Source organism: Rhineura floridana, chromosome 3 (assembly GCF_030035675.1).
Source record: "Rhineura floridana isolate rRhiFlo1 chromosome 3, rRhiFlo1.hap2, whole genome shotgun sequence".
Classification (NCBI taxonomy): domain Eukaryota; kingdom Metazoa; phylum Chordata; class Lepidosauria; order Squamata; family Rhineuridae; genus Rhineura; species Rhineura floridana.
The window spans coordinates 62,377,454-62,403,063 of NC_084482.1; the positions used below are offsets into that span (position 1 = coordinate 62,377,454).

Sequence of the window (25,610 nt, forward strand, 5' to 3'; positions counted from 1 at the left end):
AGCCGATGTGGTGCTTTCATACCGAGGCTGGACTGGACGCCATAGAGTTATAGTTCATTCGGATGACCATTTATGGGATGTTTTAATAGGAGTTGACCTGTTGTTCCTAAGTCATCAAGAGACTGTACGTGGAGCTGAGATAAACGTTCTTACCAGGTCTCAAACTTTGTTACAACCTATAGAAGACTGTGTGGAGAAAAGGCCTCTGGATGGCGAGGAAGAGAGGGCTGCAGAGGGGAGAGCTGTGAGCCTGCCTGAACAACAGGGAAAAAACTCCTTGCAACCCAGTGTGGGGGAGACAGAGGAATATAAATTACCGGCAGCCAGCTCTCAAGCCTTTAAGGCAGCTTTATTGAAGGATGAGAGTTTGCAAAACTGCAGGGAAGAGGCTGGGAGAAGCCCTCCTGCCATATCAGAGACTGTGAAAGTGAGATTTTATTGGGACAAAGGCTTGCTTTATCGAGAACATGTTCCTGGGGGGAATTCCACGGACTGGCAGCCTGTCAGGCAACTAGTCGTGCCAAAACCTTTTCGCCTGGATGTATTGCGGCTGGCCCATGATGTTGTGACTGCAGGGCACCTAGGTGTGAAACGGACTTTGTTTTCTGTTACCCAACATTTTTATTGGCCCTCAGTGGCTAAGACTGTTAAAGAATATGTAAAATCCTGTGATATTTGTCAACAACTTGGGTATGCGCGTGATCACCCCAAGGCACCCTTACAAGTGTCCCAGATTGTGGCAGAACCCTTTGCTCAAGTGGCTGTGGACGTGATTGGCCCTTTCAATCTGACTAAGACTGGGAGAAGATTTATTTTGACTGTAATTGACTTTGCCACGAGATTTGCTGAAGCTATCCCTTTGAGTTCCATCACTGCCCCAGTCATTGCTAAAACTTTGTTAGAGTTATTTTTGCGTTGGGGGTTCCCCAAGATTATTTTGTCAGACCGAGGGCCGAGTTTTGTGGCCAAGTTAACTAAAAAACTTTGGGAACTTGCTAGTATGGAACACCATATTACGACTGCTGGGCACCATTCCTCGAATGGGTTATGTGAGAGAATGAACGCCACCATTAATAAAATGTTAAGGGCGTATGTGTTAGAACATCCTAAAGATTGGGATGTAGCTTTACCTTTCCTGATGTTCGCCTATAGGGCTACTCCCTCTGCCAGCTTGGGCTATAGCCCCAACCAGCTAGTTTTTGGAAGGGATCTGGTGGGGCCTTTGTCATTGCTCAGGAATGAGTGGGAAGGAAGGTTGGAAGCTATGCCTGTGTCGGTAGTAACTTACCTCCACAATTTACAGAATATTCTAAGAGATGTTTTGGCTGTCGCTCATGAGAATTTGGGGGAGGCTCAACAACGGCAGAAGGCCCATTATGATGCTCAAGCTAAAGAAAGACAATTTGTTGAGGGGTCAGAAGTTTTGGTATTAAAGGCCCAAGTGGACAATAAGTTATCGGTGGCCTGGGAAGGCCCTTTGATTGTTAAGGCCCAGTTGAGTGACACCAATTATTTGCTAACTGACCCTAAATCCCGTAAGAAACCTAAAGTATACCATGTGAATATGATGAAGCAATATTTTTCTAGGAAATACCTGGTTTTGACTTGCACTCCTGCTTTTGAGGTTGCTGAAGACGCTTTATCTCGTTTACCTGTTCCAGTTGACTGATATTTGATTCATGCCTATTTTACTGACTGATTTCCCGGCTCTGATGACCTCTGGACTGTTTTAGACCTTGTTTTACTCTTTTACGCTTTTAACATGTTTTATGGACTTTTATAGGATTTTATGGCTTATGACCTTTTTTTTTTGAACCTGGACCAGCTTTTGGATTACCCCATTTTTTTATTTTTTTTATTTTATCTCTTTATTTTTTAATAAAGTCTTCTTTTCTTGGGTATTTTTAGGGGTCCCTTAATTTTCTTACTGTTATTTTGTAACTGTGTGTATTTTTTGAATATATTTAGAAGGCATAAGTCAAGAAGTAGCTCACCTGCTTAAAATGTTATTAATCCTTTTTTTTTCTTTCTTTTGTTGTATATAGTGTAATGCTGATATATTGATTAAATTTTTGATTGTTCCCTTATCCCTGGTTGCTGTGGCGATGACGCAGGACTATCCAGAGTTCTGACATCATCTTCCCGAAAAGGGGCGTGTCATGAACCTGTAATGGTCATGAGTTATTAAAAATCTAATAACAATACTTTGGCTCCCGTAAGGAACTCTGGGAGATGGTTACAGTTAGAAAAGACAAGCCTTTGCCAATTTGCAAATTTGAGTTTCACTTCCCAGCTGAAGACAGTTAGAAGAAGCCTTAACAAGCTGCACCTGTTTATCTTTACTGATTAGCAAGTGCCTGGTACTCAAGGTCATCCTTGGCCTGTAGAGTTGGAAAACATAGTTGGGAGGGGGGCCTGAAGGCACGAAAATGTGAGAAACATCGAGAAGAAAGTTACATCAGCCAATTCCTGATTGGTCAATTAATTTTGGACCGTTAAGTATAGGGCTAGAGACCCATAGCCTTTGTTCTCTGTTCTCTGCCTATGCTGACTAGCATCAGAGTTCCAAACCTTTCTGCCTTATGGTTCCAGGGGTTGCTTATGGGAAGGCAACCTATGTCTGGTTCCATTGCTTTATGTTGAACATCCATCTCTCTTAGGAGAGGTGCCACGCAACCAACTACCTCGTATGTAAGTAGTTAGGTGAGTTAGTTTATTATTTTCTTGTTGTGTGTATGAATTCTCTTGTAAGAACCTAAACCCCTGTTGGGTGAATGGTCTTAAAGGATTACTTGCTGCTATTTTGTTACGTGCACTTATATATCTTAATAAAGCTACTTCTATTTAACCTGGTGTGTTCATTTGAGAGGGGGAGTGGTTCTGGATTCAGTAACTTGACCAATCTCAGTCACTAACTACCAAAGAGGGTTAAGAAGTTAAAAGCTTGGATTTTAAGTGTTAAACCAGAGGTGCCTGGCAAGGAGTGTAACTGTGACTCTTGCCTTTTAGGACCTTGGTTTTATATATCTTCTGGGCTCAGAGATCCCCTGGCTCTGAGTGGACCAGTATACAGGGGTGGTGGCAGCCTACCTTCTACCTTGCAGGGTTGTTGTGAGCGTACACAGCCTTGGCAAGGGTGAAGTAATAGCTTTTTGGTTCCAGTCTCATTTCCCTAAGGGTGGGGGTCTGAGTCTGATGCATGAACCCGGTACCTTGAGGGTCTGGGGGTCATGACACTGGGGAACTAGTGTGGGTGGAAGTTGCTGATGCATGTTGACCGTGGCAGTTCAGATGGGGCACTGAATTCACATCTGACCCCCGGCAAAACCACCATGCAGATGTGCCCTGAAAACTGTTTGAGGAGGAGGAAGAAGAGGAGGTTGCTTGCGATCTGTATGCAGATTGATATTCTGTGGGAGAGCAGTGTGAGAACATACCACTTCATTATCCAAACTCATCTGATCACTTAAGCAAGTCCTTAGCCGATCGTCAAATGCATGGGGGTCTATCTGTGAAATGAAAGAAAAGGCAGGTTAGGATTTCCCCTGGCTGTTCAGGAATAATGGGTGAATGTGAACAGGTTCTAAAATTGTAAAAGGAGTGCAGTAAAGGTGAGCTTGTTTCCCCACATTTTTAGAACACAAGAGCTGAGCACCTGGGAAAAACCTTGCAGGGGAAAAAAAACCAAACACCTTCACGAATGCCCAGTTATAAGTACATGGCTCAGGGGGCCATTTTTCCTCCCCATAAGCCTATGGGGACAAGAGTAAACACTGGGTTTCCTAGAGAGCAAAGAAACAAAAGCAAGCACCAGAGAGCTGAAATGCTCTCATGGGATAGCCTCTGGGTACATATCTGGGCATTCAATATTGTTCAAAAATACATAGTATTACTCACAGAGCCCCAGTGCTAGCTGTGAATATGCTAAATTGCATTTGGATTGCCGAGGCTGAGATTGGCTTGTTCTAATGCTACCAGACTATGGCTAGGCCTGGGGCAAACTACGCACAATGGCAGTAAAGTAAACTCATATCTTTAAATGTGGGCCTGCCCTAATCACATATAAATGTGGGAGATTCCTGTTTTTAACAAAAATGGGACATGTGGATGAGGGCCCTTTCCTTCCCCCCACCTGCCCCATTGTCTCCTGAGGTAAATTTCCTACCAACTAAATTCTGATATTGGAAGTGAGCCAGACTAGGAAGAAAATCGCCACATGGTATAAGACTGCAGTAAGGTAAGCTGTAGGTGGGAAAACATCCATGCACCCCTTTTCCTCTTTAAATCAGACCTCACCTCCTTCTTCATATGTGATGTGGTAGACCTGTAGTTATTGAACTCTTGAATATACAAGTTATTGAATATACAAGAATACACACATATATAAGAACTAAAAAAAGCAAGACAACCATATAGATATAGATATAGATAATTAGTATTAACTCCGAGGGGGTAGATGACCACAATAGGAAGAAACAGTTAAACAGAAGGAAATTAGGCATGGACTAGTTTACCAAGGCTAAGTGTTCCTTGATTTTTTGTACTTCGTCCTCCAAGTTGGTTGTGGCTGATTTCATTTTGCCAGTCTCATCCAATACATCCTGTAACAGAGACATGGCCTACAATATGGGAGACAAAGAGAGAGATTTGTGAGGGCATGACTTTTTGGACTCCTCTAAACATCAGTCTAAAAATGATTTCCAATTGACAAAAGCCACATGCTTTCTAATGTCTCTTAAGGGCCAAAACAGAGCATTCATGCTCCAGACAGTCTATGATCAAATCTCACAGAGTCCACCTCCTCTTTACTTTAAAGCAGCAGGCTGTATTGGGAAGGGACTGTTTTCCTAGGTTAAACTGCACCCAAACGGGGGAAAGAGAACAGCACCAATATAGCCAAAAAAGAAAGAGACTTCCTCAAAGGGCAATAGGTTACAATATATGGGTGAGGCCGCCCTTCCAACCATTGTTGTTAGATGCCCAATGCTTTGACCATTAGCTCTTCTGCAGAGGCAATAATATTTTCTAAACTTCAATATATGAAAGTCAACTATCTTTAGGTAGGTACAGAGTTCTAATACTGAGGGTTAGATGATGACACTGCCTGTGAAAGAGTGCTAATGCCCAGAGCACATTAGGCATCTAAAACAATTGTCAGATCTGATCCCAGCAACTTGAGATTTGCCCCCCCCTTTGCCTACAATTGTACTCCAGGACTGGAATCCAGGGTTGGTGTCATTAGGCACCTGTCAAGGCCATTATTCTGGAGCCTTCTGGCCCTGGCCCTGACTGCCTATTCATTCTCCCTCTCCAAGTCAGTAAGCAAGGAGAAGGAATAGTAACTTCCTTGAGCCTCGTCCTCTCCCTTTGGGGGACCGTATTTAAGGAGAGACAAGTGAATGGGCAGAAGTGGTGGTGAGGAAGAGGTGAGTGCAGTCAGGGAGGAGGATCTTGCCAAGCCCCCCCCCAAAAAAACCCCACCTGGAACAAGGACTGCAGCACTGGCCCCAAACAGCTATTAGCCTCACCACGATGAAGAATACAGACATTGGGATTCTTTCTCTACCCCCAAAATGAATAACAACAGCTTTAGGGGTGGGATTTAGACCAGGGACACACCAATGGCCCATCCAGTCCAGTATCTTGTTCTCACAGTGACTGATAAGATGCCTGTGGAAGCCCACAAGCAGGACCCAAGTACAACAGCACTCTCTCTCTCCTTGCAATTCCCAGCAACTGCTATTCAGAGGTATACTGCCTCCAACAGTGGAGGCAGAACACAGCCATCGTGGCTAAGCTAGTCATTGGTGGCCTTATCCTCTATGAGGATAAGCCATCCAAACTGGTGGCAATCACTACATCTTGTGGGAGCGAATTCCATAGTTTAACTATGCACTGCTCTCTCTTTTTATCTGTCCTGGATCTTCCAACAATCTGTTTCACTGGATGTCCACGAGTGCTAGTATTATGCGAGAGGCCTATCCACTTTTTTTACACCACATGTAAAGACACTACTGCTAAGAGAAGCAGATTGTGCCTGCGGTGGCATGCCTTTTAGCTGTTAAATTAATTTCATACGAGTGTGATGGTGATGTTGGCCTTTCAAATATAAATGTACTTTATTCAAACTATGTTTTTATTCTATGTAAACCACCTTAAGAGGGATTGACCCTGAACAGCAGCCCATAAATATTTTAAATAAATAAATAAAACTCATTAAGGGCTGCCTCAGGCATTAGTTATTGCTTTTTTCCTCACATCTTTAAGAAGATATTTTGGAATGCCAGGACCCACAGATGCACGTGTGACACATGATGGGCTGAAAGGCAGCAGGAGCACACCTTGCTCAAGGAGGAGGAAGTGGTTTTCATTCAATGGAAACCACTTCTCCTTCCCAGCACTGCTCTTTGAAGGTGCCCCATAATGTTCCTTTCAACCTCTGAAATTGGAAGTTGAAAGGAACAGTGCACAGCATCTTGCAAAGTTAGGGCTGGCAATATCCTTTCCACTGCGGTTCCCAAGCTTGGGAATCACATGCAAGGGATTTTGACAGGTGGGGGACAACCCACCTGCCAAACATGTAATGCCACCATGATGTCATGTGAGTGACATGTGGATTGCCCTGTCCAGCTGTCAAAGTTGGCCCATCAAGGAAGTTTCCCACCCCTGTTCAAGTGCATTCGCACACATGTCCACTGTGAGGTTCTTTTATGTCTTGCTATTGGTCTCCTTAACTAATTTGATAAGGCCTAGACTATGACTAAACTACTGAAGGAAATAATCAAGTTTCTATCAAGCTCTGATGGGGAAGCCCACTCAAGTAGGAAACCAGGAAATAGTAGTTCAAATTTATCTACATGATGACATAATTATTTCCCATCTCTCTCTTCAATGCATTAGTCACCAGGGGGTTAGTTAAAAGTCAGAGCACCAGGTAACTCACTAAGAAATCAAGTATAGACTTGTCCTAATGTAGAAAATAATAAACAAGAAATAATGCTTATTTGGCTTTTGTAGAATTTGCTTGGCTTAAGGAAAATAAAGACAATACCGGTGACTTAGTGAACATTCCATAGGCACGTACTTTGCTGTTTACATAAGCTGGCCTGGCTATCTCTTTGTTTGTGTAAACTACCTTGGCTTGCAAAACCGGTTTTGCAAGTGCTTCAAATGGCACCGAGTGAAGAGACAACGCCTGTCTCAGGAATGTGGCCAAGAGCCAAAAAGACCTTATATGGAAAAGATCGGGAATAAGGAAGTAGGCTGAGCAGGCAGTTAATGTATGCATGATGTATGTGGTGCCAAGGGTATAAGACCTGGCTGCGACCAGGGAGGGGCGGACTCGGCTTTGTTCGTTTCTCCACTTGCAAGTGCTTCAATAAAACTCTGGCTTTACTTTTAAGACCGTTTCGTCGTTCCTTGAGTAATATTGAAACCTTGTACTTGGGAGCGGATCCTCGCCTAACAATAAAACGAATATTGTGGGCGTTTGTTACAAGTGGCGACCACGAAGGGACAGGCAATTGAGCGCCCCACGGCGTTCCAGGGCGACGTGGCCGAGCGGAAAGAGCGCTCCGGGCCCCATTGAGGCCTGTTCCGCGTGGTTGACAGGCGCGCCGGGGCGCCGGGGTAAGCGCCAAGCCTCTCCATAGAAATCGAAATGAGTAAAGCCAGACTTCGGAAGGGGTAAGTCGCCCGGAACAGGGCCGAAGAAATTTGTGAATGTAAGAGTGTGTATGAGGTGTGCATGAGACGGGACGAATCCTAACGGTTATCCCGAAGCGAGAGCGGACTGGCCAGTAGTGCGTTTTCCGCGTCCTCGCGAGAGGCCGGGCCATGACAGCAGGGAAGCGCAAGTTGTCTGTCCTTTCTGTTTTCGTCCGTAAGTCCTTGTCTGTGTTCTGAGAAAGAAAAAAGGGGAACCAGGGACCGAAAAATGGTCACTTGACAAGGGAAACGGGGACCGGGAGGGTCACCTGATAAATAGTTACAGACAGACAGGGTGGGTTTTTGTCACCTGAAGGACGAGCGTTTCGTATTAGACACCAAAATACCCCAAGCATGGGACAAGGTGCGTCGAAAGCCGTTGCCAAAGGGACAGCCCAGAAGACGAAGCGGAGAGGTGGGCAGCCTTTAAAGGGAAAACTGTGTAAAACACTGCTTGAATGCGTATTGAGTGATTTCTTGAGCTTCAAAATTGGGGTTGTTTCGGCGGGGGGTCCGGTACCAACACCGGAGAAATTAGAACAGTTTTGTCTTATTGATTGGGTGGAATTGGGAATTTCGTGGCCACCGGGTGGGACTTGGGACAGTAAGAAAATCAGTCGCCTAATATCCACTCTGTATGATGCCTTACCAGAGACGGCTGACTCTTGGCATTATGCAGAGGGGTGGAGGGCAGTAAGCCATAATCCGCCAACAGAATGTGCGCTGGAAATGGTCATGACTCAGTCCAAAGGGGAAAAACCTGTCCTGCCGGACAGCGATGATTTTAATGATCTGGCCATTAGGAGGAGGGTCGTGGCACCACCGGCACCACCTGAGGGTGCAGGTGAGGGCCTGGCTCTAGCTCTGCCCCACCCCCCACAACAAATAGTGCCCCCTCCGCAGCCACCACCAGGGAACCCGCCTCCCTATGCTGACCAGGCAGGGGCTCCGCCACCAACTGCCCCGCCCGAGCACCCTGACCAAGCGGAAAGAGTGCGGGAGGAGTTGGCTTGGTCCCGACAGTTACAGGAGTTGGCTCAGACCCAAAGGGAACGTGATGCGGCACACGAGAACATGTTAAGACTCTATGAGAAATTGGCAGAGAGGGAACGGGAGGAGTTACCCGCAGCTACTGCAAAGAAAAGACAAGAGCTGATAAATGCTATAAAGACAATGGAGGATCCCATGACATTAAGAGGGGGAAAGCAATACGGGAGGAATAGATCCAACTCAGTTTCGGAAATAAATTTTGTGGCACCAATGAGGGAGGTGTTGGACGCAAATGCCCAGGTCGCGTTTGTGCATGCCCCATTTTCCACTTCAGATTTATTTAATTGGAAAAACCAAATGCCGGGGTTATGGGAGGACCCAGATAAACATTATCAAATGTGGGACTCCATTTTTGCCAATCACAACCCCACTTGGGTGGATATACAGACACTTTTGAATATGTTGTTGACACAAGAGGAAAAGAGCCTTGTTCTTTCCCAGGCAAGGGCGGAGGCAGCCCGAAACCAAAGGACAGGAAATAATGCCGCTGATCTGGCACCTGAAGTGGTCCTCCCTATAGCAGATCCTCGATGGGTACCTACCCCCGGTGAGGCACACCCACTGTTAACCAATTACAAAAGACTCATTCTTTATGGGATGAGAAATGCCATACCGAAGCCAATGAATATGGCCAAATTGTACCAGGTGCAGCAGGAACCTCAAGAGTCACCCTCTGTGTTTTTGGAAAGATTAACCATCACAATGCGGAAATATACGGCCTTAGACCCAGATTCGGAAGACAATCAGAGATTGCTGATTACTCTATTTATTGGTCAAAGTTGCTTGGATATTAGAAAGAAGCTACAGAAGATAGAGGGAGTGATGGGCATGCGTATGGGACAGATAGTAGAGATTGCTTACAAGGTATATGTGAATAGGGAGGAACAAGTGAAGAAGGAAGAAGGGAAGGTTAGGAAGAAAGAATACGGTATGATGGCAGCCGCAATTGTGGAGGGAGTTACCCACGCCACTCAAGGTACGAGAGGGGGGTATGGACCCCCGAGACATGTCAGTCAGCGGGGAGCCAGGGACCGCCCCACATTACAGAAAGACCAATGCGCCCGGTGTTTCAAAAGGGGCCATTGGGCTCGGGATTGTAAAGTAAGGACCACGGAGAATCGGGAATGGGGAGCTGACCACCAGTTATGGCAGGAAGGCAAGAGGGCAGAACAGCCAATGCGGAAAGGCCCACCCAAGGAAATGGTGCAATTTATAGAAGAGTATGATTCTGAATGAAGGTGGACGGGATACAAGGGGGGTCCGCAGGCAGAGCCAATGCTAAAGTTAACAATCGATGGAAACCCTTTACAAGGGCTGGTTGATACGGGCGCCTCTTTCTCAATGATGCCCCGGACCTGTTCCCGTCAAAAGATACCCCTTACGTCTCAAGTTGCCACCGTGATGGGAATAGAAGGCAACAAGCAGAAGATACCCGTCTCACAACCCCTAGCCGTCAGGTTCCACGATAAAGGAACAGAGTTTAGTCATCAATTTTTGATATCATCTGAATGCCCACTCCCCATTTTTGGCCGAGACATTCTAAGTAAGCTGCAAGTCCGCATCACGTTCCAAGACAATGAATTACACGTACAGGTCCCCAAGCGGAACGAATGTGCCTTCCAAATGGCACTTGCAGGGATAAAGGAAAAGAATGTCCAACAGGAGCCCCTCATGATTCCCAATGTACACCCAGACGTATGGGCAAGAAAAGACAATCCGGCCAGGGCAAAGAACGCTACTCCGGTCCAAGTACGATTGAAGCCCGGATCCGCCCCAACGCCAGTAAAGCAGTTTCCCCTAAGGGCTGAGCTCCGACAAAGTCTACATAAAATGATCATTTTGTTTTTGGAATACGGATGGATACACCAGACCACTAGCCCACACAACACCCCGATATTCGGAGTCCCCAAGGAAGGACGGCCGGGCCAGTATAGGCTAGTCCAAGATTTGAGAATTATCAACGAAAAAGTTCTGGAAGATGTGCCTGTTGTACCGAATCCACACACACTGTTGTCATATGTACCCTTTACATCTACTACCTTCACCGTCCTCGATTTAAAGGATGCCTTCTTCTCCATCCCGCTACATGAGGATAGCCAAGATCTATTCGCCTTCCAATGGGAAGCCCCGGAGGAACCACGGGCCTGTCAGCTCACTTGGGGCGTGCTCCCACAAGGATTCGTCAGCTCACCGAGCGAATTTACCAAGGCGTTGCAGAGGGACCTGGCTGGATGGTATCGAGAAAAGAGACCATCGACGCTGCTGATTTACGTGGATGACTTGCTGATATGTAGCCCGACAGAAGAAGCCTGTACCGAAGATGGAAAGCACCTGTTAAATTACCTACATAAATGCGGATACCGGGTTTCAAGAGAAAAGGTCCAATGGAATCAGAAGGAGGTAACCTATCTAGGGTACCAGGTCTCATCCCAAGGGCGCCGGCTATCTGATGAGCGAAAGAGGGCTATTTGTGCTGTCCCACCACCAAGGGACATTAAGACTTTAAGATCCTTCCTGGGACTGACAGGGTTTTGCCAACAATGGATCCCAGTGTACAGTGAATATGTCGGACCTCTGTATGAACTCCTCAAGAAGGACTCCAAGTGGCACTGGACGAAAGAATGTGAAAAATCGTTTCAGAAGATTAAAAATGTGTTGCAACAAGCTCCAGCTCTTGCCTTGCCCAATGGAAGTAAACCTTATAGACTGTATGTGGCAGAGCGAAAAGGCATGGCAATGGGAGTGCTGACACAGAAAATGGGACCTGACCACCTCCCAGTGGGATATTACTCATCAAAATTAGATCCAGTAGCCCAAGGGTGGCCTGCTTGTCTGAGGATTGTGGCAGCCACAGCAGTGGTGCTAACAAAAGCTGAGAAAATCATGATGGGCGCGCCAGTAACAGTCCTTGGCCCTCATGACCTCCGGAGGATCTTAGGAGAAGCAGCATCAAAGGTTTTAAGTCCGAGTCGCCAAACTCAATATGAACAGCAACTACTGGGTCGCCCAGACCTAACACTGAAAACCTGCAACACCCTGAATCCAGCAACACTTTTACCGGAGCCAGGAGAGCTCAAGCATGATTGCATTGAGACCCTAGATACCACCCTATGCCCAAGAATTGACTTGACAGACCAACCAATAGATGGAAGACACGTGTTCATTGATGGGAGTTCCCGGGTAATAGACGGGAAGAGGAAAACAGGATATGCAGTATGTGAAAACATGAAGGTTCTTAAAAGGGGCCAACTACCCTCGACGCATTCCGCCCAGGTGGCAGAGCTAACAGCAGCAATAGAAGCATTAAAGATGATGAAGGACCAAAGTGTGACCATCTATACGGACTCAAAATATGTCTTTCAAACAGCCCATACATTTGCAATGATATGGAAAGAAAGAGGGTATGTGAAGAGTGGAGGACAGCCGGTGGAACATCGAGAGCAGATCATCAAATTTCTAGACGCCATCCAGGAACCGAAAAGAGTGTCCATCGTGCATGTGCTAGCTCACGGAAAAGATAAGAATTCGACATGGAGACAGGGCAATCAATTTGCAGACCAAAAGGCAAAGGAAGCAGCACTTGAAGACGATAGCGACACGGCAACAATGTGTGCAATCCAACTACCTCTTCCCACCAAGGCACCAGAATACTCTCAGAAAATAGAGGAAAGAGCACAAGGTCAAAAGGCTATAAAACTAGAATCCGGATGGTGGCAGATACCAACTGGACAACTCATCATCCCACGGCAGATCCTCTGTCAACTCATACAGGATTTACATGCGCAAACGCATTTGGGTGGAAATGCGCTGGGAGATCTCCTAATTCGCCAGGTCGTGGCACCAGGACTGTATGAGGAAACTAAAAGAGCCGTATTCAACTGTGCTATTTGTGCGGCAGTCAACCCAGCACCAAAGCCTCCTGTGCCAATGGGAGGAAGACCATGGGCGTATTATCCATTCCAACGGTTACAAATCGACTTTGCAGAACTGCCCCGCAACCAAGGCTATAAGTACTTGTTGGTAATCGTTGACCAACTAACGGGATGGCCAGAAGCGTTTCCCACTCGTAATGCCACTGCAAATACTGTTGCTAAAGTCCTACTGAAGGAAATCATCCCACGGTATTCCCTACCAGAGACTTTTGAATCAGATCAAGGACCCCACTTCGTCAGCCAGATTGTGAAAAATATAAGTTCCGCTTTGGGGTTTGACTGGAAGTTACATACCCCGTGGCGGCCCCAATCATCCGGTCAGGTAGAACGCGCCAATCGGACAATTAAGACACTGCTGACCAAGGTGTGCCGAGAGACATCACTAAAATGGGTTCAAGCCTTACCATTGACTCTGACCATTATGCGAAACACTCCCAGAGGAAAAACTAAATTGACACCATTTGAGTCCCTTTTCGGACGACCTCCCCTTGAGTCACGGCCCCAGACAGAAAGGGCTCCCATAACAGGGGATGTGGGTGCAAAACAGTTAAAAGAGTATGTAATTGCCTTGCAGGATGTTCTCTCCTCTCTCCACAGGCATAGTCGAGAATTCCAGAGACTTCCACTGGATTTGGCAATCCATAATTACCGTCCAGGCAATTGGGTCCGGGTCAAGCAGTGGAAAAAGGAGCCCCTTCTACCAACCTGGGGACCAGAGAAGCAAGTCGCCCTCGTGACGGAGGCAGCAGTAAAAGTATTGGGAAGCGACAAATGGATCCATGTTTCCCGTATAAAGAGAGCATCTGAACCACTTACCATTCAGGAACCAGAGAAGAGGGTAGCGAAGGACCCTCCAACTGGCGGGGTGAACAATCAAGAACCCGAAGCTAAGTGGTCTTCGAGGGTTGTGTCGGACTCTGACCTGAAGCTCAAGTTCTCCAGGAGAAGGGACAGTTTATAATCATGAATCCAGTATTACAATTTAGGCTGGGGACGGTTTTCTCATGTTCCCTAATTTTAATTGTATTGTTGTGTGTAAATTTCTTTAACCAACCTCGATTTCACGATGAGCAGTTGAGAAATATCAGGTCCGCATCCATCGAGATGGACAGGACAAACACATTTGTTGAACTTGCCCATCAGGTGTCCAAAGTATTTTATCTCAAAAACTGCTGGATTTGTGGGAGTCCAAAAGGTTTTCCAGAGTGGCCGTGGGTTGCATTCCCGGTAGCACCCCGGTGGCTCTTAAGTAATGTAAGTGAAGTGCATGTCAATTTAAGCACCTGGACAGAACCCCATATCTGGAAGTTACACGGGGCAGGGGTAGGCAAATACTGTATCCATCAAAATGTTACGGGAGGGGTGCAAGTTGGGAATAGCAGGTGTAATTGGACATTGGAATGGCGCTCATACTGCATCATACGGGATTGTCCGGTCACCAACTGTACTCAGTTGGCCCCTCAATGGAATGACACACATATTCGACTCAACAATGGCACATGGTGTTCATGTATCCCTGATGCACGTAATCGAAGTTCATGCAGATCCAAATGTGATGATCCCAATGTAGACATCCAGGTGAATGAATGTCAGGAGAGGAATCTAACGATTCCCACGATCTTAAAGGACCAAGGCTGGTTATGGACGCACCTCAATGGAACGGTCGTCAAGGGATTTCATAACTATTGGACTACATGGAACCAAACTAATAACTACGCTGTCTGTAAATATAAAAATGACTCTCGCATATGGAGATGCAGTTATGAAGAGCGAGGGTACCGGATACGTACAGGACCCCTTGGGGCAGAGGACAGTTATTATATCCCCTATAAAAAGAAATCCCCGATCTTGTATAATAGCACTAGGCCTGCGTTAAAAGGACATTATTGGATTTGCGGGAGTAAGGCGTATGCCATTCTCCTGTTAAATTGGACCGGCACCTGTTATGTTGGAGTCATACAACCCCTCTATACCATAAAAGGAGGTAGTTTTAATCCTCTAATTCCAGTGTTCGATGAGGAGCGAACCGATAAGAGAAAACGCTCCATAAATGTTAACTTAGCAAGAGGACAGGACAATGGATGGAGGGATGAATGGCCACCTGAACGCATCATCGCCACATATGATCCAGCCTCCTGGGCACAGGATAGTATGTATGGATACAGGACTCCTATTTATTTATTGAATAGGTTGATCCGGTTACAAGCTGTGGTAGAAATTCTCACTAATCAGACGGCAAATTCCTTAATTCTGCTTGCTGATCAATCAACTCAAATGAGAGAGGGGATACTCCAAAACCGGTTAGCTCTGGACTACTTATTGGCAAAAGAGGGAGGAGTCTGTGGGCTCCTCAACCTAACGGAATGTTGTCTCAAAATAGATGACAATGGTGAGATTGTAAAAGATGTGGCAAATAGGATGAAGAAGCTTGCACACGTACCGGTACAAACCTGGAAAGGGCTCGATCTTGGGGATTGGAATTCATGGTTCAACTGGTTCGGAGGAATGAAGACTATGGTTATACTAGTTATGCTAATTTTAGTAGGATGTATGCTTTTACCCTGTCTGTTACCAATAATCATGAATGGCATTCGTAGTATAGCGGACAATGCAGCAACAAGTAGTATGCAACTGTATGGAAAAATAATGTATCAAAGGGTATATAAAGAAGATCCATGGGAGACAAAAGGAGAGAAGAAGGAAGAGCCCATTTAGTATAATTTAAAATGGGCTCTTGAGGGGGGAATTGTAGAAAATAATAAACAAGAAATAATGCTTATTTGGCTTTTGTAGAATTTGCTTGGCTTAAGGAAAATAAAGACAATACCGGTGACTTAGTGAACATTCCATAGGCACGTACTTTGCTGTTTACATAAGCTGGCCTGGCTATCTCTTTGTTTGTGTAAACTACCTTGGCTTGCAAAACCGGTTTTGCAAGTGCTTCAAATGGCACCGAGTGAAGAGACAATGCCTGTCTCAGGAATGTGGCCAAGAGCCAAAAAGACCTTATATGGAAAAGATCGGGAATAAGGAAGTAGGCTGAGCAGACAGTTAATGTATGCATGATGTATGTGGTGCCAAGGGTATAAGACCTGGCTGCGACCAGGGAGGGGCGGACTCGGCTTTGTTCGTTTCTCCACTTGCAAGTGCTTCAATAAAACTCTGGCTTTACTTTTAAGACCGTTTCGTTGTTCCTTGAGTAATATTGAAACCTTGTACTTGGGAGCGGATCCTCGCCTAACAATAAAACGAATATTGTGGGCGTTTGTTACACTAAGGCCTTTGCCACATGTCACCAGACATAAGCATTTGCTGCTCATTAACCCACAGCCTGCGCTGACATCACCATCCACTCTAAATTTGTAATGTTTATCAATGTGTACAGGTCACCCCACAGAATAGAGGCAGTCATTAAAACTATATACTAAAACAGCTAAGACAGCATATGAGTGAGAAAAATATGTTTTGAAAACAACGTTATCTCCTTTCCTCAGGGTAAGAAGTTTCTTGAGTAGTCCTGTGTTGGTGGCTGAGGGAAGGAGAGGTCACCTCAGGGGCTAGATGACTGGCAGTTCGCTGAGCTGTTACGTCTTCTCTCTTTTTCTCTCTCCTCCCCACAGGGCCTCAGAAAGCCCTGTAATGGTGACTGGGAGAGAGAGACCACCTCAGCCCATACCTCAAATGTTTGCACTGGGCCTATGGGTGTGTCCAGCAGGACTGGAATTCAGTCCTAATGGAGAAAACCAAAACCAGAGCATAACCCAGACATTACAGTGTCCTCAGTAAGGATTGGAGCTCATTGGGGAACAGCTGCAGCACTAGGGGACTGAAGAAGACCTGCCCTGGGAGTGAGTATCTGAGCATCTGGGTGCTTCCTGCTCACTCCTTTGGGTTGCTGTCCTCAAGACAGATGAAGTCCCTGGTAAGTGCTGCAAGGACTGGGACCCACTGCCTGACCCTTGCTCCAGAGAGAGGCTGCAGTTAATCTTGCAGCTTCTTGCATCAGCTGATGGGTGGGTCAGGAGGCATAAAAGCCCAGCTGCCCTTGGGTGGTGGGTCTGCTAATGGCAGGGTTGCCACCAAAGGGGCAACACCTGTAAGGGCGCTACCCCCCTTCTATTACCTTTTTTTTAAAAAAATGTTTTATTATTTTTCTGCTAAACCAATCTAGAGGAGACCAGTGGTGGGGAGGGTGTGTGGTGCATGTGTAGTTCCTGCACAGGGTGAGAGTCTGTGCAGTGAACTGAATGATAGGAGGAAGTCGCCAGATGCCTTCAGAGTGAGAGTCTGTAACTGGCAGAAGGCTGGTCCTCCCTGGGTGTGAAATAAGAGGGGGAATAGATGGGCCCTGTGTGAAAAAGTTTGAATGGGTATGACTGTTACCAATTCTCGCAGAGGTCTACTGGGATAATTGGTTCAGGTAGGTTTTGTTGGTGGGCTGTTGTTAGGTCCATATCAGCTGTTTAGGAGCAGCCTTAGTAAGGAGGGACATGGGTGATGCCACCCCAATCTCAGTCATCATGGGTAGAGGGAGGTATATCCATGGGGAGGTGGTGAATTACCATAGAAGTCAAGGGCAGGGCTATCTACGTCTTGTTTCTTGCTGCCACTCCTCTCATGGATGGATTCTTCGTTGCTCATCTGCTGTGCCCACTGGCCTGTGTGTGTTGTTGTTTAACACCAGATTGGTAAACAATAAGATCACTCTCATCCATGATTTGATTGTGGAAGAAGGTGCCGATTTGGTGTGCATTACCAAGACCTGGGTGGGTGAGCTGGGAGGAGTTGATCTGACCCAGCTTTGCCCACCTGGATACTTGGTGCAACACCAGCACAGGCTGCAGGGATGGGGGGGGAGGAGGAGTTGCTGTGGTCTACAGAACTTCCATCTCTGTCATCAGGAAACCACTCTGTCTTGGAGCTGGCTGTGAGGGCCTGCACCTGGTGTCGGGCCAAGGAGACAGGAAACTAGGGTTGCTGCTGGTGTACCCTCCACCCTGCTGGTGGAGGATGTCTCGGCTGTGGTGTTGGAGGAGCCCAGAACAATAGTGCTGGGTGATTTCAACGTCCATGCTGAGGCTGCCTCTAGTGTTCTGGCTCGGGACTTCATGGCCGCCATGACGACCATGGGGCTGTCTCAAGTTGTCACTGGCCCATAGGGCAGAGCACACCCTCAACTTGGTTTTTGCTCCAGATGGAGGAATGGGTGGTCTGGAAATGGGGGTGGATGTCACCCCATTGTCATGGTCAGAAGTTTAGACACTTCAGGAGTTAAACTTTTATTCCACTTACGCCTGTGAAGCTAACTGAAAGGATAGGCCAGCTTTCTGCAAGCTTAAATTCAGGGAACCACACATCTCACCAGCCATCAGACTGGCAGGGCCTTGTATTGGCACTCCCTTGAGGAAATTAGGAAGCTGCCTTATACTGAACCCACCTTTGGTCCAGCTAACTCTCCAGGGTTTCTCCCAGCCCTATCTGGAGACACCACAAATTGAACCTGAAACCTTTTGCATGTGATCCATGTGCTGTACCACTGAGCTACAGCCTTTCCCCTAAATTTGCTTTAAGAACATATGAAGAGCCTGCTGGATCAGGCCAGTTGCCCATCTAGTCCAGCATCCTCTTCTCACAGTGGCCAACCAGTTGTCCATGGGAAACCCACAAGCAGAATCTGAGTGCAAGAGCACTCTCCCCACCTGCAGTTTCCAGCAATTGGTATTTGGAAGCCTACTGCCTCCACCTATGGAGGCAGAGCATAGCCATCATGGCTAGTAGCCACTGATAGCCTTTTCTTCCATGAATTTGTCTAATCCTCTTTGAAAACTTTAACTTGTCTTTCTGAGTTCTGTAGGACAGAGGGGCCTCAGCTAGGAGGGCTCAACAAAACTGAATGGTGTGTTGCGATTAACCCTGTATATATATATATTGTGTGTGTGTGTGTGTGTGTGTATTATATGTATATATATATCTCAGGGGTGGGGAACCTCAGGCCCGGGGTCTAAATGCGACCCTCCAAGTCTCTCTGCCTGGCTCTCAGTACTCTCTCTAGGCCACATCTCTTTCCCAGCCACACCCTCTCTCCCTAGGCCTGTGCCCCTGCTTTCTTTCCTCCTTGAGTTTTTTTGCCCAGCTGGAGTGTGTCCTTCAACTGTGATAATGCCAACTGTACAAAGGTAAAATTTACATTAATTGCTCCACCCAACGTTGCCTCTCACCTCATTGACCACTGGCATATGGTCCCTGGAAGGTTGCCTAGATGGGGATGTGGCCCTGAAAATGGTCCCCCATGCCTGCTCTATCTAATGGTAGGGCCAGCAGCCAGCCCTGTTCAAGGTATACAGGAAGCTTCCATCTACCCATCCAACTGAGCTCTCAGCATAGGCAAGAATAAACAGCCTTTGAAGTAGAAAGAGATGAGTCTCTACCTGTCCGGCTCACTGAAGCGTCTAGAACTAATGGAAACTTAAGGAATGCAAGATATTACAACTGTTCCAGCAGCTGCCTGTTGCATAGCTTATCTCTGCTGGGAGCCATTCTTGGCATACCTCACAGTTCACAAGTTGAACTGTTTTTGGTTCACCAGCAATAATACAGGGCAAGGGGCGGGGGCACACACTGTTACTGACACCTATCCAGTTTTCCACTTTAGCCAGTCCCAATACTCCTTTAATGAATGAAACACAGGCACAGTATCCTCTTAAATGATACGAAAATAAACACCTTCTCTTCACGTTCAAATCAGAGAGCTGTGTATGGCATGATTCAGGTTCTTTGCTTTGTTGTTGTTATGTGCCTTCAAGTCGACTACGACTTATGGCGACCCTATGAATCAGCGACCTCCAAGAGCATCTGTCATGAACCACCCTGTTCAGATCTTGTAAGTTCAGGTCTGTGGCTTCCTTTATGGAATCAATCCATCTCTTGTTTGGCCTTCCTCTTTTTCTACTCCCTTCTGTTTTCCCCAGCATGACTGTCTTTTCTAGTGAATCCTGTCTTCTCATTATGTGTCCAAGGTATGATACCCTCAGTTTCATCATGTTAGCTTCTAATGATACTTCTGGTTTAATTTGTTCTAACACCCAATTATTTGTCTTTTTCGCAGTCCATGGTATCCACAAAGCTCTCCTCCAACACCACATTTCAGGAAACAGCAATGAAGACCTAATCTGCCTCTTGCCCTTATTGCAACTGGTGAAAGGAAACTTGCAAAAATGATACAAGTCAAGCCTGTAATGAAAACTGGCTAAAACAACCATGATTCAAACACAGCCCCATTCCCATAACACTGGTTGTAGGATTGGATACAGTGACTTAGCACATCCAGTGTCTACAAGCCCACACTGGTTTCCCACCAGCCTGTCTAGCAGACGAGACTATAGTGGGAGAAAATATCATTTTCTTCCATTTGAAGCATCCAGAGGTATGACAGTGTGGGATTCTCCCATGGCACACTGTTCTTGTGTCCCCACCACCACACACACAAGTTGAAAAAGTGACCCAAGTTCTACTAACAGAAAACAAATCCACCAGCTTTACAAGCCAAATTTACTCACAGGGCAACACTTTCTTAATCTCAGCATTTAGTGACCTTAAGGATGGAGCAAGCATCTACCATGAAGAAATGTGATATCATGTGGATGGAAGGTGGTAGTGGTGGGTAAGTATATTTTAAGAATATGTGTTGTGCTTGTGGTTAGTTACTTTACTGCTGTAGCCTGATGATGTGGGACACACAGCTTGAAGTTCAGCCACCACGTGCCTTCTTGACCCTTGCCCTTCTTGGTTGTTAAAAGGAAGCCCAAGAGGATTGGCTGGGTGGCTTCAGGAAGTGATTAATGCTTCATTGTGGGAGGGAGTGTCCAGTGGACTTGAAGGAGGCTGTAGTGGGCCCCCTCTTTAAGAGGATCCATAAGTGCTGGATAACTACCGCCTGGTTGTTAGTGTCCCCTTTTTTTGGTCAAGGTGCTCAAGAAAGTGGTAGCAAGGCAGTGTCATGCGTGCCTGAATGAAATCAATGATCCAGATCCATTTCAGTCTGGCTTCAGGTCTAGTTATGGGATGAAAACAACCTTGGTTGCCCAATCAATGACCTTTATTGGGACAGGGAAAGTCACTCTGTTGATTCTCCGTGACCTCTCAGACACTTTGGATACCATTGATCATGGTATCCCTCCTGAACCAGAGCACCTCTTTACAGTGGTTCCATTTCTTTCTCCATGGGTGGTTCCAGAGAGTAGCATTAGGTGACTTTTGCTTGGTCCCATACGAAATATCCTTCCGGATTCCACAGAAATGAATATTGCCACCAATGCTATTTAATACCCATATGAAACCACTGGGAGCAGTCATCAGGAGATCTGGAGTGAGGTGCTATCAACATGTGGATGATACCCAACTCTCTCTGTTCTGTCAGTATCAGGACAGACAGTGCAGTTCTTGAATTGATGCCTGGAGTGGTAATGGTGGTCCAATAAATTGAGATTGAATCCAGACAAGAAAGAGGTACTGTGGGTGGGTGGTCCCCAGGTCTGGGATTTGTGGGCCTGGATGAGGCTGCACTCCCCTTGAAGGAGCAGGTTCATAGTTTGGGGGTACTCCTAGAAGTCATCATTGTCACTTAAGCTCAGGTGGCCTCAGTGGCTAGAAGTGCCTATGCCCAGGCTGCCCCAACTATGGCCTTTCTAGACAGGGATGGCCTGGCTACAGTTATCCATGTTCTTGTAACTTCCAGGTTGAATTACTGTAACATGCTTTGTGTAGGGCTGCCTTGAAGAAAGTGTGGAAGCTGCAACTGGTGCAAATACAGGAGCCAGGGTGTTGGTGGAAGCAAAAGACTGGTTGTATATTATTCCCATTCTTAATCAGCTACACTGCTTATTGCCTTCTGGGCCCAATTAAAGGTGCTTATGTTGAATGACCTGGGGCCCAAATATCTGTGAGAGGTCTTTCTCCCATATCAATCTGCCCATTCATTACAATCAGCAGGTGATGCTGTCTTCATGATCCCTGTTCTGAATGAGGTGTGAAGTGCAGGTGCATGCAGAAGAGCCTTCATGTGGTGGCTCCAGGGCTATGGAATGATCTCCTTGTGGAGGGGCACCTTGCCTCTGCCAGTGTATTCATTCTGGTGACAGGTGAAGATGCACCTCTTTTGTAAGGCTTTTAGAGGTGGAGAATTGTGATGGGTGAAGTCAGTTTTAAGTATGCTGCTGCTACTATAGTTATGGGTATTTTATGTGAATTTGTCTGAATTGGTTGTATTTTGTTTTGCTGTACACCAGCCTGTAACTGTTGTGGGGAAGTATGTTTAAAAATACCTTAATAAAAACAGTAATGTTTCATGATAATAAACTGAGTTCATCTTAAAGTGCCCCTAAGGATAGAATGCTAATGTAAGGTCTAAAACACAGTGAGGCTGTGGCAGACTCTCTTGAATGGAACAAACTAGGGTGGGGAGCCTATGGCCTTCCAGGTGATGTTAGACTCCATCTCCCATCAGCTTCAATCAGTATGGTCAATTGTGAACAATGATGGGAGTCGTATGTAGTCCAACAACATCTGGAGGGTTACAATTTCTCCACTCCTGAATAAACAAAGTGGAGTTTATTGATGAAAAGTTGAACAGAAGAAAAAATAAACTAACAGGTTATGGGGCTTACCAATAAAACATAACAACCTATAATCATTATCTTCCTCTCTCCTCTTCCCTCCAACACAAGCTGACAGTGAAACCCCTTCTGTGGAGGGGGAGATGAAACTTTCAGAAAGGTGTGATTGACAGCTTGCTGCATTGTATCCCTGCAGCCAACTGGGGCCTTTCTTAAATAGCCCCATGCCATCATGCCTCCCTCAAAATTTAGACTAACATTCAAACTGATGACAATCATTTTAATTTAAAAACAAAAACAAATGACAAACCCTCCAACTTAATCTTGATTAAGTTCCATATAAAACATTGCATGTCACTGAAATGCTAATGGCCCTGTTATAACAGTTCACATACCTGGTTGACACCGACTTCGTTGGCTTCAACTTTCTTCTGCATCTGCATCATTTGCCACATATCAGCCACAGCAGTGGCAGAGCCGCTCTTGGATTTTTCCATCAAGTCGGTTCCAGAAGGCAATTTCTCCAGGCCAGCGATCTGTTGTTCAAACCCTTTAAGCTTCTTCCCTATCCCTTGCACTTTACCTTGCACTCCCTGAACCTGATCTTGCACTCCCTGAACCTGATCTTCCATCCCCTGGACCTGATCAGCCACGCCTTGGAGATTAGCCTGCATCAGATACAATTTCTTTTCTAAATCAGTAAGTCGAGAATCTACATCTTCTCCTGAAACTTCCCCTTTGTCCTCCTTGTCTTTCCATAATACTTCTTGGGATAAGAAACCCCCCAAACCTTTCTCAGCAGCAGCAGCTACTGCAGCCATGAGTTGTGGCTTAGATGGTGGACCCCTGTCCATCTTGAGTTCAGTTTCTATATCCTGAAGGTTGAGGTGTCCGAGGATGGCATGGAGGAGGGTGTGGAGGGCATTGAAATTGACAATGCCAATCTCAGGAGTCCCTATGGAGAGGTCTGCCAGTTCATACAAGGTGACTTTGAGAGACATTTCTGCACCCTTTTCAACAAATTCTTGCTTTGTAATAACTGCTAGCTGTCTTGTTTAAAAAATAAAATCTTTTAAAAGATATAGAAATCTGTTCTCATCTATTATTAACCCTCAGAAAAATATAACGTGGGGATGGAATAGTAGTTCAATCAATAAAAGATCTTCCTTTTTTACAAGAACCGTTTGGAGCATTAAGGGGGAAAATCAATCCTAATGTGAGCAAGCTCACGCCATAAACACTTCACTTAATAAGAGCGCCTCTTGTGTTTGTTTTTTGCTCCATTTGACTATCGTTCCTTTTCTTCAAAATGATCAGCCCCCTATTTAAACGGCTCTTTCAAAGCTCCCGTTAACCTAAGCAACCGCACTCTCAGCCCCTCGCCATTGCGTTAGAGAGTCTGCCCCAAGCGCCGCTCAAAGGCTGGACAAACAACAAACGGAGCAGCTCTCTCCCGCGCTCCAAAAAGAGCCACGTCCATCGTATCATTCCAGCCCTGTTCGAATTTACATTCCATTGGTTACCTAACAATCCGCCCCGTTCCAGGATTGGTCGCAAGAGCTGCCCATGTGCTTTTGTTTATATCATCGGCTGCTGATTGACAGAATTCGGCGTTTGTGGTTGCTAAGCGATCAGGCCATACCTTTCGCGTTCCACAACTGGTTGCGCCACGCGAAATAGTTCCCTTCCTCGCTCTTGTTAAAAAGAGGGAAATGGAAGAACCGAGGCAGGCATGTGTGCGTTTCTGTATTTGTCCGATTCATAGGGTCGCCATAAGTCGTAGTCGACTTAAAGGCACGTAACAACAACAGGTGTGTTCTGGTTGAATCCATCACACACCGTGTTCCTTTCCTTCCACAGAAACAGCAACCGCTTCCGAGCAGTAGATTCAAAGTATAAAATAAAATTTAGACGCAATAAATATATATACTAATTTTCACTGAACCCCTCGTCTACTATATTTGTTGGTGGCATTCATCCATTTATACATTAAACGTTTTTAAGTTTACCTGCAAGTTTTACAGAGCCCTCACGGTGGCTTATTATTTTCAAAGCTCTATGACATCCAATCCAATCACACCGGAGACACATTGGCTACCTCTGCTCTACGATCTACACAGCAAATGCATATTAAGGGCAGTAGTTCTTATAGATGTTAAAGAGAAGTAATTAATGTTGAAGATTTGTTTCATAAGTCTACAGAATCCTGGCTGATTTCTGATACAGATCAATACTGAATTATTGTTTGGGGCTTTTGTAGGGGCTGTTGATATTGATTGCTGTTTTAACTGTCTTTTTATATGTTGTCATCTGCCGTGGGACCTGCTGGTGAAGGGCAGGTAGTGGTATAATAATAATAATAATAATAAAACAACTACAACAATGACAGATTCTCTAAAACCCCGACCTGTGTGATCAAGAATATATCTTTGCAATATTGATTCTTTGCTTCTCCTAAGCGTTTAGCTAGATAGCAGTATTCTACTTCTGGCCTGACTGCATTGCAGTGGAGGTGAAATGATTTTCTATATATAGCTTGTAATGTGCTCAGGGACCATTTTAAAGGTGCACTGCACAGCTGGCCACTGTAGTGCTCTCAGATCTGAGATGCAAACTGAACAAGCAGCATAATATGAGCGAGAGAGGGAATGAGTTTCTTGATAGCTCACAAGCAGTGAGTAGGAAATTTCAGGACCCAATCACTGTACAATAAAAGCAAAGGAGCCTGATATTAGGAATAGCAGGATGCTGCAACTATATTCTTGTGTATGTGAGTGAACCAAAAGAGAGAAATCAGTGTTCACCTGGGTTCAAATTTGCACCCCAGTGGGTAAAGCTGAACCAGGGACAAGGATCAAAGACAAATGATCTACTTCTCCTTTTCATCTTCTTCAGGTGAGGCTGTCGATTTGCTGAACCGTTGCCTGGCCTCGACAATGGACTGGATGAGAGTTAACAAACTGAAGCTCAATCCAGACAAGACTGAGATGCTGTTGGTGGACGGGTTCTCTGATCGGATGGTGCATATATACCCTGTCCTGGACGGGGTTACACTCCCCCTAAAGGACCGGGTTCGTAGTCTGGGAGTCTTTTTAGACTCTTCCCTCTCACTTGAGGCTCAAGTAGCCTCGGTGGTTAGGAATGCATTTTACCAACTTCGGTTGGTAGCCCAGCTACGTCCCTATTTGAGTAAAGAGGACCTTACATCAGTGGTACATGCTCTGGTAACCTCACGTTTGGATTACTGTAATGCGCTTTACGTAGGGCTACCTTTGAAGACAGTTCGGAAGCTACAACTAGTGCAAAATGC

At 45.9% G+C, this 25,610-nt stretch overlaps 2 protein-coding genes across 5 annotated transcripts in view; one reads left to right on the forward strand and one right to left on the reverse strand.

The window, feature by feature from the left end:
• The window catches only part of QRICH2 (glutamine rich 2), a 76,389-nt gene extending 52,600 nt beyond the window's left edge, over positions 1-23,789 (reverse strand). For all 3 annotated transcript variants that reach the window (XM_061616289.1, XM_061616288.1, XM_061616287.1), the window contains exons 1-3: positions 22,696-23,789; positions 4,515-4,619; positions 3,438-3,509 (exon numbers count right to left, since the gene is read on the reverse strand). In XM_061616289.1, the coding sequence (XP_061472273.1) occupies positions 3,438-3,509; positions 4,515-4,619; positions 22,696-23,301 (783 nt within the window). In that variant the 5' untranslated portion in view covers positions 23,302-23,789. The remainder of the gene's footprint in view (positions 1-3,437; positions 3,510-4,514; positions 4,620-22,695) is intronic.
• LOC133379976 (uncharacterized) lies at positions 7,376-15,721 on the forward strand. 2 transcript variants are annotated; one of them, XM_061616290.1, is made up of 2 exons: positions 7,376-7,686; positions 13,287-15,721. In XM_061616290.1, exon 2 carries the CDS (start codon positions 13,653-13,655, stop codon positions 15,402-15,404), a length of 1,752 nt encoding a protein of 583 aa, XP_061472274.1. In that variant the 5' UTR covers positions 7,376-7,686; positions 13,287-13,652; the 3' UTR covers positions 15,405-15,721. The 2 variants fall into 2 exon arrangements, with proteins under 2 accessions (XP_061472274.1, XP_061472276.1); XM_061616292.1 differs by having other exon boundaries at positions 13,287-13,692.
• Positions 23,790-25,610: the final 1,821 nt, after the last annotated feature.

Bases quoted from the DNA above. Each gene is read 5' to 3' on its own strand.
- LOC133379976 (XM_061616290.1), top strand. From the start codon at position 13,653: ATGAATCCAGTATTACAATTTAGGCTGGGGACGGTTTTCTCATGTTCC.